The sequence below is a fragment of the Galeopterus variegatus genome, unplaced genomic scaffold (assembly GCF_000696425.1).
Source record: "Galeopterus variegatus unplaced genomic scaffold, G_variegatus-3.0.2 Scaffold2897, whole genome shotgun sequence".
Classification (NCBI taxonomy): domain Eukaryota; kingdom Metazoa; phylum Chordata; class Mammalia; order Dermoptera; family Cynocephalidae; genus Galeopterus; species Galeopterus variegatus.
Window position 1 is genome coordinate 295092 of NW_007729008.1, and position 15120 is coordinate 310211.

The 15120-nt window shown below is 36.2% G+C and overlaps 1 protein-coding gene across 1 annotated transcript in view; it reads left to right on the plus strand.

Moving 5' to 3' along the window:
• The window catches only part of TTC37 (tetratricopeptide repeat domain 37), a gene marked incomplete at its 3' end in the record, with an annotated part of 55666 nt that extends 40754 nt beyond the window's left edge, over positions 1-14912 (plus strand). The window contains exons 26-30 of the mRNA XM_008583372.1: positions 5683-5820; positions 8588-8681; positions 11553-11630; positions 13842-13966; positions 14789-14912. Of these exons, the coding sequence (XP_008581594.1) occupies positions 5683-5820; positions 8588-8681; positions 11553-11630; positions 13842-13966; positions 14789-14912 (559 nt within the window). The remainder of the gene's footprint in view (positions 1-5682; positions 5821-8587; positions 8682-11552; positions 11631-13841; positions 13967-14788) is intronic.
• Positions 14913-15120: the final 208 nt, after the last annotated feature.

The window sequence follows — 15120 nt, forward strand, 5'->3', positions numbered from 1 at the left end:
TCCCTCCCTCCCCCCCCCCAATTATGAGTGAGGACATGCAGTATTTTTCTTTCTGTGCCTGGCTTGTTTCACTTAACATAATTTTCTCCAGGCTCATTCATGCTGCTGGAAATGTCAGACTTTCATTCCATTCTTTCTTTATGGCTAGGTGGTATTCTTTTGTGTATATATTCCACATTTTCCTTATCCAGTTGTCCATCAATGGGTATTTAGGTTGATTCCGTATCCTGGCTTCTGTAAATAGAGCTGGATTAGCGTATCCCTTCCACATGATGATTTCCATTCTTTTGGGTACATACCCGACAGTGGAATTGCTGGATCGTGTGGTAGTTCTATCTATAGTTGTTTGAGAAATCTACTACTGTTTTCCACAATAGCTGTACTAATTTACAGTTCCACCAACAGTGTACAAGGGTTCATCTTTCTCTGCATCCTTACCAGCATTTGCTATTCTCTGTCTTTTTGATAATAGCCTGTCTAACTGAGGTGAGATGATATCTCAGTGTGGTTTTGATTTGTATTTCCCTGGTGATTAGTGATGTTGAGCATTTTTCATGTAGTTGTTGGCCACTTGTATGTCTTCTTTTGAGAAATGTCTATTCAATTCCTTTGCCCATTTTTTAATTGGATAATTTGCTTTTTTTTTGCTGTTAAGTTGTTTGAGTTTCTTGTATATTCTGGATATTAATCCTGTGTCAGATGTGTAGTTTGCACATGTTTTCTCCTATTTGGTATATTGTCTTTTCACTCTGTTGCTTGTTTTTGCTGTTTGGAAGCTTTTTAATTTGATGTAATCCCATTTGTTTATTTTTTGTTTTGTTGCCTGTGCCTTTGAGGGCTTATTCATAAAGTCTTTGCCCATTCTTACATCCTGAAGTGTTTCCTCTATGTTTTCTTTTAGGAGTTTTATAGTTTCAAGTCTTATATTTAAGTCTTTAATCCATTTTTAGTTGATTTGGGTATATGGCAAGATGTATAGGTCTAGTATCATTCTTCTACACATGGATATTTAGTTTTCCCAGCACCATTTGCTGAAGAGGCTGTTCTTTCCCCAGTGTATGTTCTTGGTGTCTTTATTGATTTCTGGGTTTTCCATTCAGTTCCATTGGTCCGAGTGTCTGTTTTTATGCCAGTACCATGCTGTTTTGGTTACTATAGCTTTGTAGTGTAATTTGAAGTCAGTTTAGTGTAATGCCTCCAGCTTTACTTTTTTTGATTAGTATTGCTTTGGCTATTTGGGTCATTTGTTATTCTATATGAACGTTAGGATTGTTTTTTCCATTTTTGTGAAGAATGTCATTGGTATCTTGATGGGGATTGCATTAAATCTGTAGATCACTTTGGGTAGTATGGACATTTTCACAATGTTAATTTTTTTACTCTGGGAACACAGCGTGTCTTTCCATCTTTTGGTGTCCTCTCTAATTTCTTTCAGTAGTGTTTTGCAGTTCTCACTGTAGAGATCTTTCACCTCCTTGGTTAAGTTCATTCCTAGATATTTTATTCTTTTGGTACCTGTTGTAAATGGGCTTGCTTTCTTGATTTCTTTTTCTGCTTGTTCATCATTGGTATTTAAAAACACTCCTGATTTTTGTGTATTGATTTTGTATCCTGTGACTTTACTGGTCAGCTTTACTTATCAGCTCTAAGAGTTTTTTGGTAGAGTTTATAGGTTTTTCTATATATAGGATCATGTTACCTGTGAACAGGGACAGTTTGACTTCGTCTTTCCCAATTTGAATGTCCTTTATTTCTTTCTTTTGCCTGATTGCTCTAATATTTCCAATACTATGTTGAATAGGAGTGGTGAGAGAACATCCTTGCTTTCAGCTTTTCCCCATTCAAGATGCTGTTGGTGTTGGATTTGTCATATATGGCTTTTATTGTGTTGAGATACTTTCCTTCTATACCTAATTTGTTGAGAGTCTTTATCATGAAGGGATGTAGAATTTTGTCAAATGCTTTTTCTGCATCTATTTAGGTAATAATAAGGTTTTTGTATTTCATTTTGTTGATGTGGTTCATCACATTTATTGATTTGTGTATGTCAAACTATCCCTTGCATCCCTGGGATGAATCCCACTTGATCATGGTGTATAATCTTTTTCATGTGCTGTTACATTCTGTTTGCTAATATTTTGTTGAGGATTTATGTATCTATGTTCATCAAGGATATTGGCCTGTAGCTTTCTTTTTTTGTTATGTTTTTGATTTTGGTATTAGGATGATGTTGGCCTCATAGAACAAGTTTGGGAGAATGGCCTCTGTTTCTGTTTTTTGGATTAGTTTGACAAGGATTGGTGTTAATTCTTCTTTAAAGGTTTGGTGTAATTCAGCAGTGAAGCCGTTTGCTCCTGGGCTTCTCTTTGTAGGGAGACTGCTGATCACTGCTTCAGTCTCATTGCTTGTGTATAGGTCTGTTCAGGTTTTCTATTTCTTCTTGGTTCAGTCTTGGTAGTTTGTGAGAGTCCAGAAATTTATCCATTTCCTCCAGATTTTCAAATGTGTTGATGTATAGTTTTTCATAATAGTCTCTAACAATTCTTTGTATTTCCCTGGTATTGGTTGTAATGTCTCCTTATTTATTTTTGAGTTTTGATATTTAGATCTTCTCCCTTCTTTTTTTAGTCAGTCTGGGCAGTGGCCTGTCTATTTTGTTTATCGTCTTGAAACACCTATTTTTTGTTTCACTGATTTTTTCGTATCATTCTTTCAGTCTCTATTTCATTTAGTTCTGTTCTGATCTTACTTATTTCTTTCTGTCTGCTACGTGTGGGCTTGGGTTATTCTTGTTTTTCTAGTTATTTGAGGTGTAACATTAAGTTGTTTATTTGAAGTCTTTCTATTCTTTTGATGTAACCATTTATTGCAATAAACTTCTCTCTGAGTACTGCTTTTGTAGTATCCCATGGGTTTTGGTAAGTTGTGCTTATATTTTCATTTGTTTCAAGGAATTTTTTGATTTCCTGCTTTATTTCTTTTTGACGCACTGGTCATTCAGGAGCATGTTGTTTTATTTCCATGTATTTGTATAGTTTCCACAGTTTTGTTTGTTGTTGATTTCTAATTTTATGAAAATATACTTGGTATGATTTTAATCTTTTTAAATTTCTTGAGACTTAATTTGTGGCCTAACATGTGATCTGTCTTGGAGTTAGATCTGTGCACTAATAAGAGAAATGAATATTCTGAAATTGTTAGAGGAAATGTTCTGTTCATGTCTGTCAAGTCCATTCAATGTACAGTGCTGTTTAAATCCAATATTTCTCTGCTGTTTTTTTGCCTAAATGATCTGTCCAAGTGCTGAGAGTGGTGTGTTAAAGTCCCCAACTCTTATTGTCTGGGGTCTTCTCTCCTCTTAGATCCAATAACAGTTGCTTTATATATCTGGGTGCTCCGATGTTGGGGGCATGCATATTTATGATTGTTATATCTTCTTGCTTCATTGATCCTTTTATCATTAAATAATGTCCTTCTTTGCCCTTTTTATAGTTCTTAGTTTGAAGTCTGTTTTATCTGATATAAATATGGCAGCTCCTGCTCATTTTTGGTTTCTATTTGTGTGCAGTATCTTTTTCCATCCTTTCATTATTAGTCTATGTGTGTCTTTATTGGTGAAGTGAGTTTCTTGCAGGCAGCATATAGTTTCTTAATTCATTCAACCAGTTTATATCTTTTAAGTGGGGAATTTAATCAGTTTACATTCAGGGTTATTATTGAAAGGTATTGCCTTGTTTCTGCCATTTCAATTATTTTTAATGGTTGTTTTATTTTTCTTTTGTTTCCTTCTTTCCCTTTTATTGTTTGTCTTATCTGTTTTGTGTTTTGTGCTTGTGTGTGTGACAAGGTATTTTTTTTTCTCTTTTTCATTTGTGTATGTGTTCTACTAGTGGTTTTTATTCTTTATCATGTATTTATAGTGATAATATATTGCTCTTTTGATTCTAGATGTAGAACTCCCTTGAGGATTTGGTGAAAGGCTGGTCTTGTGGTGGTGAACTCCTGCAGTTTTTGTTTGTCTGGGAAAGATACTATTTCTCCTTCATTTTTTGAAGGAAAGCTTTGCTGGATATGGTATTCTTGGTTGGCAGTTTTTTTCTTTTAGCACTTTGAATATGTCATCCCATTCTCTCCTGGCCTGTAGGGTTTCTGTTGAGAAGTCTGCTGATAGCCTGATGGGGATTCCCTTATAGGTGATTTGAAACTTTTCTCTTGCTGTTTTTTGAATTTTTTTCTTTGCCTTTGTCTTTGCCTTTTGACAATTTGGCTATACTGTATCTCAGGGAGGTCCCGTGAGTTGAATCTGTTTGGGTATCTTTGAGCTTTTTGGATCTGTGAGACTGTATCTCTCCCAATCTTTGAAAAATTTTCAGCTATTATTTCATTAAATAGGCTTCCAATGCCTTTTCCTTTTGCTTCTCCTTCCTGTACATACATAATGCAGATATTTGAATGCTTAAGGTTATCAGAAAGATCTTGTAGGTTTCTTCATTTTTTAAAATTCTTTTTTCCTGGTCCAACTGTGTTAATTCAAAAAACCTGTCTTCTAGTTCAAAAAGTCTTTCTTCCACTTGTCCATAATGCAGATATTTGAATGCTTAAGGTTATCAGAAAGATCTTGTAGGTTTCTTCATTTTTTAAAATTCTTTTTTCCGGGTCCAACTGTGTTAATTCAAAAAACCTGTCTTCTAGTTCAAAAAGTCTTTCTTCCACTTGTTCTGGCCTGCTGCTTATGCTCTTGGTTGCATTTTTTATTTTGTTGAATGCTTCAGTTCCAGGATTTCCGCTTGGTTCTTTTTTATATCATGTTTATCTCTTTGTTGAATTTTTCATACATGTCCTGGATTGTATTTTTTTTTTACTTTATTGTGATTTCTGTCTATTTTTTCATCCACGATGTTAAGTTTCCTTAATATTGCCATTTGGGATTCCTCTTCAAGTGATTTGCTTGTTTCCTTTTGTTTGCATCTGGGATCAGAGAACTGTAGTCTTCTTTTTGGGGGTAGTCATGTTTCCTGTATTTTCATGCTTCTTGTATCTCTGAGCTGATGTCTGGGCATCTATGGATGTAGTCACTTAATTTTCAGAGTGTTTTTTGAGGTTAGAGTCTCTTACATGGAGAAGTATTTTATGTTGATAGTCAGGTTGGGCTTTGTAGGTTTGGTTCTGGGTCAGGGCAGTAGTAAGTGCCAGCTCAATCTCTGCATCTTCTCCACTGGTGCGGGTGGGCTGCTGTGTCAGATGGTACACTGGGCTCCTGGAGAAGGTGGCATGGTTTTAGGCAGCTTGCCTATCCCTAGCACATTCTCTGCTGGTGTTGGTGATCTAGCTGTGTCAGGCAGACCTCTGAGCTCCTAGGGTAGGAGGGTGTGGATCTAGGCATCTGGCACAAGGGAGTGGTGCAGACACTGCTTGCTGTCTGCTAGTGTAGGGGTGAGCTCCTGCAGGAGGAGAGCATGGATCCAGGTGACCCGCGCACTCCCATTGCTCTCCCCTGACATGGGTAGTTCTCCTATGTTGAGTGAGGCTCTGAGGTCCTGGGGGGAAGGAGGGCATGTTCCCTAGCACATTCTCTGCTGGTGTTGGTGATCTAGCTGTGTCAGGCAGACCTCTGAGCTCCCAGGGTAGGAGGGTGTGGATCTAGGCATCTGGCACAAGGGAGTGGTGCAGACACTGCTTGCTGGGGAGCAATAGGTTATGCATATTGGGTCTGCACAACATTGCAAGATAAAAGCAACAGAGAAACAGAGCTGTACCAGTACAACATCCTCCAGATGAATGCTATTCCAGCAGCACAAGTTGTTTTGAATAAATACATAGGTAAGTTACCTGTTATATAATGGCAAGATATTTGAATAGCTATTGAAATAATTTAAAGAATTTTAAAAATTAATTCATTCCAAATTAAGTATTAGTGTTTTCTAAGACATGAATTTACCTTTTTTCTCAATAGCCAAGTAGCCTACTATCTAAATTTTAGTAAGGGCTTTTGAAGAGTGATGCAAATTGCTTGTTACCTAATGATTCAATATGAAAGTGATTTCCTTGTTATAGTGGTAATTGTTTTGGAGTCTAATGGTCCTAAGTTACTGCTGTTTTAGCTCTGCCATTTACTTTCTCTGCAGTCTTAGACCAAGTATTTTACTTCCCTTAACTTCTGTTTACTCTTTAGAAAGTGGAGATAATACCTGGGTTGTAGAGTTGTTAGAATTAAATGAAGAATATACATGAAGTGCCAAACCCAGTGCCTTTAGCCTACCCCTTTAAAACCTGCTTTTTCTTCAGTATATTGGAAAAATATGTTTAGGTTTAGGAAATTAACAGAATGATGAAGTTTTATTAACCATCTCTTGAAGTAATTTCCTGTCTTCCTTAATAAAAACTACTGTTGGGTTTTAATCTCTTCTCCACCACTTACTAGCATGATTGAAACCTTGGGTATGCTACCAAATTGAATTTTAGTTTTCTCATCTGTAAGAAGGAAAGTACGTATTGGTTAGGGTTTAAATGAGATGATTTATACAAAATGTTATGCAGAGTACCTGCCATACCCTAGATGCTCAAGAAATGTTAGTTTCATTAGCCTTTGACAAAATTATAATAAAGAAGCAAGGAGTTTAAGCAGAAATACTGACAGCAGTAAATATTTACAGCCAAATAATGTGAAGAATCAGATAAACTGAAAAACAGGAGAGACAATGCTTCATCATAGGTATTGAAAGGATTGGAATACTCTTTACGCATTTAGCATTGTGCATTTGAGTAGAAGGCAATTAGTTTACAAACATCAGCACTTTAGGACATTATCATATTATGCAGTATGCCAAAATGAATAACTCTAATAAATACCTAGTGCTGCTGAGGAAGTACATGATCAGAAATTTTATTGATGGGTTTCCTTACAGAATGTGTATATTTGTAAAGAATTTACATGAATAGGTAAATCTTTAGTTTTTTACAAAATTCAGATACCTAAAACAATGAACAAACCATTCCCTAACAATTATACATAGCTGGCTTTTTAACTCTATAGTGGAGCCATATCATATACTCATTTAACAAATTCAACTATATGTGCTTGACCAAAAAAAAAAAAAAAAAATTAGAAAATTAAAAGCAGAGAAAATGGGGGTAACAAGAGGAAATGCAGACCATCCCTTGTCTGTCTTACTTTTTGCCTTAGGGTGAGTATGGCATATGAAGGCATGAATCTCCTCATATTCATTTTGACTCAATTTTTGTGATCTTCCCTTTGTATTGTGACTTTAAGAATTTTTCAAGAATAACTTTGACTATGTGATTTCACCCTAATCATCACCTAACACATGATTACACTGTACATTGTTAAACAATTTAAGATTTGAAGGCTTGCCTTTTTTTTAAGTAGATTAGATCAGATGTGTTTATCTTTCTCCAATATAGATACATGTTGTTTTTTCACATTAGAATTTCAAAACACTGCATTGAAAGTGCCCAAATCATATTCTGTTTCTAGAGTACAATACTGAATTAATGTTTGTTTTTTTTTTTGGTCTTTTTCGTTTCCGGTAAGGGGATCACAACCCTTGGTGTGGTGTTGCCTGCACCGCGCTCAGCCAGTGAGCGCACTGGCCAGTCCTATATAGAATCTGAACTCGTGGCGGGAGCATCGCTGCGCTCCCAACACCGCACTCTCCTGAGTGCGCCACAGGGCTGGCCCTGAATTAATGTTTTAAAAACACATAGAGATTGGAACAGAACCACCAAGAGAAATTCTTGCTAATTTAATCACAGGAAGGCTTAAGTGATTAGCCAAGGAATTGAATTTCCTTATAAATCTCATAACTAGTTTTAACATGAACTACAATTTCAAATTATTATACCTTTCGGGATAAAAATATTTAAACTCTAAAAAATAACTAGAGGGCCGGCCCGGTGGCACACTGGAGAGTGTGCCGCTTGGGAGTGTGGCGGCGCTCCCGCCGAGGGTTTGGATCCCATGTGGAGACTGGTTCCCACTCACTGGCTGAGCGTGGTGCGGGCGTGACACCGAGGGTTGCGATCCCATTACCGGTCAGTAAAAAAGACAAACAGGAAAAAAAAAAAAAAACTAGAAACACTATGTAACTATTAAATATTATTCAGTAATTTTTAAAAGCTACAAAATGATTATTGGCATATTACAAGGGTACTTCAAAAAGTTCATAGAAAGGGCCGGCCCCGTGGCGCACTCGGGAGAGTGAGGCGCTGGGAGCGCAGTGATGCTCCTGCTGTGGGTTCGGATCCTATATACGAATGGCCGGTGTGCTCACTGGCTGAGTGCGGTGCGGGCGACACCACACCAAGGGTTGCGATCCCCTTACTGGTCACGAAAAAGACAAAAAAAAAAAAAAGTTCATAGAAAAATAGAATTAAAAGATAATATAAATCCATGAAGTTTTTGAAGTACTCTCGTATGTTTAAGATGAAGTCAGACTACTATTGTTGAAAATGCCAGTGATCTCAGGAGGTAATCTGGTGTTTAAGATACTGAAAAGTTGAAAATACAAGTATTTTATGAACATGACCAGTATGCTCATTTAAAGTAAAGATATTTCTGGATTTCCAGAAAGAATTCAGAATTATGCTCCAGCTTTCACAATGTTGGGTTACTTAAATGAACATCTGCAACTGAAAAAAGAAGCAGCAGATGCATACCAAAGGTAAACTACATTTAATTGAAATGCAGTTGTTGCTTATCAGTTAGCCTTTTAAAATTTAGTCTCATTCTGATGTAGAAGGTACTAAATAAATGTTCTGACTCCTTTTCTGATCTTTTATTGTATATTACATATTAGAAGATGTAATCACAAATTTTCAGCTGTGTTTTGGCTTGGTTTCTATTGCTCATCCTGAGCTGGGGGGAGTGGGGAGGGGTGGAGCTTTGGGGAGAGGATTGAGTGAGAAATTGAGAGAAAACAAAGTAAACAAAACAAAAACACCTCAGATTTTGTTTTAGAAAAATCTGCCCTCTAAGAACTTGTCTAGCTTTATTGCATACATGATTTAGTTGGATAGGAAATAAAAACATGATGTATTTGCTTGAATCACTTAAGTATTTACTATATATTTGCTCATTCAATAAATATTTTTTGAACTACTATGTGCCAAGCAGTGTCCTTGACACTGGCAATTTAGCAGTGAATTAAAACAGACATAGGCCCTGTTCTCATCTCACATTCTGATAATGGGAGACACACAATAAGTTAATAAACATCTGTGATAATAATAACTTGCAAAAAAGAAAATTAAAGTAAGGTAAAAGGCCAGAAAATGCAGAGGCAGGAAATGACATTTCAGGTGGGTTTAAGAGGGATGAGCTTACTAAGAAAGCATTTGAGGCCTGACCTGAGTGAACCGAGGCCACAAGCCATTTGGTAATGTGGGCCAGAGTGTTCCAGGCAGAAGGAATAGTAAGAGCAAATGCTCTTAAACAAGAGGGGGCTTGGTATGTTTTAAGAAATAGGGAAGCCGGTGGGGTAGAGTGGAGTTGCCAGCCTGGAGAGTGATAGGAAGTGAAATCAACTTAAAGTTTTATTCTGTGCAAATTAGTGGATAGGTGAATAAGAAAACAGATGGATTTTATGCATAACTACTAGATCAAAAGTTAAAAGACCTGATTGCCTAACCTCTTAGGTACATTACTTCTCTAAATCTAAGTAAATATTTAGAAGAAGCCTTGTAGGTAAAAAATAATTGAGGAGTCCCAAATGCTTTGCCCCATATCCTTTTGTGGATCATTTTATGCATAACTACTAGATCAAAAGTTAAAAGACCTGATTGCCTAACCTCTTAGGTACATTACTTCTCTAAATCTAAGTAAATATTTAGAAGAAGCCTTGTAGGTAAAAAATAATTGAGGAGTCCCAAATACTTTGCCCCATATCCTTTTGTGGATCTCTCTGTAGTTCAAAGGAGTCATCACTAGATGGTACTAGAGGCTGTATAATCAAGAAGTTATTTTTCCAGGTGTATGTGAAGAGAGGTTTATGAAAAACCACAATTTTGTTTCTTTCACTATCAATGTACTTACCAATAAACAAACTGTATAAATATGGGAGAACATAACGGTGAGCAGGATTTTTAAACAGAGAAAACCAGGCAGCTTTAGGGTACTGCCATTTTCTTGTACATACTGTTATTATTACAGATATTGTGAGTCTAACATTGGTTACACCTTAGGCTTAAAAAGGCAGTTCCACAGTCACTTGCACATGCACCACTCTTTCTTCACTGATCACTGCTGTATTCTGCCTTAAACAAGTGTCAGAGGCTTGAAACTACAAATTAGACAAATCTAATCAGGGCTGTCTATAACACTGTCTTTTAGGTTTCTCTAGCAGACTTTTGTTTTTCATGTAACATCAAGGAGATTAAAAAGCCTTCCTTGGGGCCGGCCCGGTGGCGCACTGCTACAGTGCGCCGCTTGGGAGCGCGGTGGCGCTCCCGCCGAGGGTTCGGATCCCACATACAGACCGGTTCCCGCTCACTGGCTGAGCGAGGTGTGGGTGCGACACCCAGGGTTGCGATCCCGTTGCCGGTCCCGGTCCGGTACGGGCGCGACACTGAGGGTTGCGATCCGTTGCCGGACACGAAAAAAAACAAACAAACAAAAAAAGCCTTCCTTGGATATTTCTCCCTGGCAAATCCTCTTTAAATAGAAAAAAAAAGAAACCCAACCAACCAAACAAAAAAAACTTACTAAATATCTCACTCTTTTTAGTTAAGACATTTCCCTGCTCACCCATAGGGGACTGAGCATGAAAAGGGAATACAGGTAATCAGAATGATAGTGTATTTATTCTAAACCTCAAGGGACTTCTTTTTTTTTTTTTTGTCTTTTTTCGTGTCCGGCAACAGATCGCAACCCTCAGTGTCGCGCCCGTACCGGACCGGGACCGGCAACGGGATCGCAACCCTCGGTGTTGCCCCCACACCGCGCTCAGCCAGTGAGCGGGAACCGGTCTCTATGTGGGATCTGAACCCTTGGCGGGAGTGCCGCCGCGCTCCCAAGCAGCGCACTGTAGCAGTGCGCCACCGGGCCGGCCCTAAGGGACTTCTGATGACTCCTTTTTTCCCCTCAACTCACTGTTGTATATTCAGTATTTTTCTGTATGTACAGGCAAGGGCACATGAAAGCACTTAACTTCCTGGCTTCTTAACTCAACTACTAGTTTATAAATATTTTCAAGAGTGTTTTCTAAATATTTAAAATATGTCAAAACTTAAACTGCAACATGGTCATTTCCTATACATAGGTTAAAATATTTAGAATATTTAGAACTCAAATATGATTAATGTTTTCACTTAGTGGTAATTTTATTCAAGTTATTTTCTGACAATCTAAAATGTAAATATATTTAAGTGTTTTTGTGGTTCCAACTTAATAAAATATGAATAAGCTGTTATAACTATCATTTAAGAATTAGTGGGATTAAATGAAGAGAACAAAAATCTGTAGATTCAACTGAGGAGGAAGGGTAAAAGAATTCTGTAGCACATAGATAATTAAAATACCTTGTCCTTTTTTAAAGGGCAATTTTGTTGTTACAGACTGCAGAAGACCAAGATACTTACAATGTTACAATAAGAAATTATGGCAGGTTGTTATGGTAAGCATATTTTTTCTCATTAATTCTGTGACTCTGTTGGATTTTTCTGGTGAAAGCTATGGTACTGGCGAGATTGTGACCAGTTTGCAGAGTAGTGGGATATGTAGGAAGCATAATTTCTACAGTGCCACGGTGTGTTAACAACTTCCTCTACCTATAATGATACCTAACCCCAGTATGCTTTGTGAGGAGCAGATTTGGAACTAATGGTCTATGGACTGGACAAGAGAACATTTGGAAGAAAGGTAGTTGCTGTCTCTAATAACAGAAACCTAATTAATTGGAAACACAATTAATTAACCTAGTTAATTGGAGGGGAATTTGATTTAGTCTGAGTTGTATATTCTTAAACTAGGGATGGATATCAGGGTTCTAGGGACCCCTTTGAAATAGTTCACAAAAATTTTTGTGTTTTGGAGATGGAAAGGGAGCCATATATGTATCTTTCCTCAAATTCTCAAAGACTTCTGAACTCTTAAAAAGATTTTAAAAAGGGGTATTAAAAACCAGTTGTTTTAGAAGGTAAAACTAGGACCAGCAAATAGAAGTATCATAGGAGGAAGGTTTTGACTCAAGGAGTATTCTTCAAGTTTAGAGCTGCCCCCAAATTGAATGATCCAGTCTGAAACACGTTATTAAAACTATGGTTTTGATGTTTTGGCATTAGTGCCTATACCTTTTAAGGAACTACATAGTAGAGAACTGAGGTACCCAGTTCTTTTATAACTGTGTAGCTGAGCCATACCCATAAACAGGAAAGTTTTACTATTCTGACTGCCTCTCCTTTCAGTTCTTTTAAACTGTTACATTTAAGAGTCATATAGAGTCTTGCCAGTTTCAGGATTTTATTGAAGCAGAGGGTAGATGTATTGTAAGAAATTGTATGGAATAAAGTGTCTGTTCTTTTTATTTTTGATGTTTCATATAATGAAAATATTTTAGAAGAAAATTTGTACTTTCCATTGAAAACAGGTCATCTGTTTTCTTTTTAATTTTTTTTTATTATGAAATATTTTAAACATGGAAGCTGCAGTAATAAATAAAGTATAGACCATAATTTAGTGAATAATCACCACTCAAATATAACATCTTAAAATTGTCAATTTGCTTCAGGTTTTTTTTTTTTTCTTCAAAGACAGAGTAACAGATAAAGTTGAAGACCCCTTATGACCTTCTCTAGTTCCATTCTTTTCTCCACAAAAGTAGTCACATCTTTGAAGATAGTTTTATTTTAAAAAATGCTTTAAATATGTATGTATGTATCCATAAACAATCTAAGGTAGTCCTCTTTCCTTCATCAAAATATTTATCACAGTTTGAGTTTATTGATTTCATAAATTCACCTTTATAAAACTAATTTTAGAAGCAAAAGCTGCTTGTATTTTTAGCTCTCACATCCTCCAAGATTAAAAAGATTTTATGAAAAAATTTCCAATAACACATTAAAAATAAAAATAGATTCAGATTGTAGATTGTAGTGATGGACCAGAAATAAGAATTTCAAAGATACAGTGTTTCTATTCAGATGATGGCAGGTGAGTTATAGAACTTTTCTTCATTTTTAAATAAGCAAAAGCAAGTTGCTTTTCTGTTATTAATTGCACTTCAGTATTATCTATTACAGTTTTATTTTTCTCCCTACTAAACACAAAAAAGATAATGTATAGTTTTTTCTGTGGAATTTTAGTGTGTCTGTATATCCTCCAAAAATATCAATGTGCAGATGAATAGTTTACACAAGACTGGGTTTGATTCTGACTAGGCATTTTATAACTTCTTAAGCTTGTCAAAGATGCTAGAACCATATTCACAGGATAATATTTAATTAATGCATTGAGCTTAAATAATTAGATTTCTATATAAATATCACTTTGAAATTATTTTTATAACTTGGGGTTTTACTTAAAAGTTGTTTAAAAAAAACCCACTTTGTAACTGAGCAGAACCGGTCATTTTCACACATTATTTAAACGAAGCAAGGTGTGAAGTTAAATCCCTCTAGTACATCCTACTTGTGAAATGTCTTCTGTTTTAATTTGTCTTTTCTACAGTTTTAGCACTAATAGATTATAGCTTACTGAACTGCCACTATAAAAAGGAAGTGCAGGTTAAGTTATTGAAAGAACTTTAGTGTAATTATATCTCTATATTTTGATGATATAAGCAAAAATTATTTTTGATATTAAAAGTAAGTTGCATTTTGCTTCTTAGTTCCATTGGTGAATATGAAAAAGCTATCCAGGCTTTTAAATCAACACCCCTTGAAGAGTTAGAAGACATCATAGGTTTTGCATTGTCTTTGTTCATGAAAGGGCTATATAAAGAGAGCAGCAAAGGTAAGCACATTGCTTGAAGCTAAAGTCCATGCCTTACTTTTCCAGAGCTGAGTAGTTTTAACATGAGTTTACAAGAGAAAAATACAATATTGAGATGGGGGTGGGGATTGCAAAGTTTATTGAAACCTTACTAAGGAGTCAGGAGTGGTACTAGGCACATTTTATCTGCTACCTCATGTAGTATTTTATTAGATGAATAGTCCTTACAGTAGTGTTTCGAGCTGAGTATTCATTACAGATAAGGAAACTGAGGCCTAAGATCATTTAGGGTAAATATGTGAGTTAACATTTGAAAGCAGGTGTTACTACCCTACGTTGCTTAAATGTAAATTTCTGATAAATGAAGACCTCAGCCATTGTTAGTAATATCTGATTTTGGTTTTTCCAGAAGTGTTAACTGAGTGCATTTTCATATATACAGGACCAGCCTGTATGTATGCAGCTCACTTAAGTATCTGCTGCTTGATGGAAGTGCTGATCTGCACATGGGAATTTTGGTGATATCTCAGTGGCTTCAGACCTCCACTTGTGGTTTAAACTGGCTCTTAAAGATAGTGACTCACACCTCCCTATAGATTCTGAAGGTAGAAGTTGGGGATTGTCATATAATAATCCTAATAATATCCCCAAAATCACCTTGGAGCAAATAAAGTAAGTTAGATTGGTCTAAATTTTTATTCTATCAGCTTGAAAACAAGAGAACAATAACATCTTTTAGACCTTTTTGAAAAATAGAATTAGAACAGAAAAAATCCCACACTTTGTCAACCAGTATTGCTTTTTTATTGTTTTTGCTTGTTTGTTTCCAATTCTATATAACAGCCTATGAGAGAGCCTTGTCTATTGTTGAATCAGAACAAGACAAAGCCCATATCTTGACAGCTCTGGCAATAACGGAATATAAACAAGGAAAAATGGATGTAGCCAAGACATTGCTATTTAAATGGTATGTATAGTTGTTATCAACACTTAAAGTGATCAGATACTTAAATATTTGGATTAAGGTTTGGAGCAATGTAAAATGAAGTTCGTAATGTTTTAGGAACTTTGGGGTGAACAAAATGGATTGCGTACCTTGGTTCTGAATTGACAGTCACAGGTAGAGCTAGAAATTGTGACTTAATTCTTAGCTCTGGATCTATCCAGTACTTCAA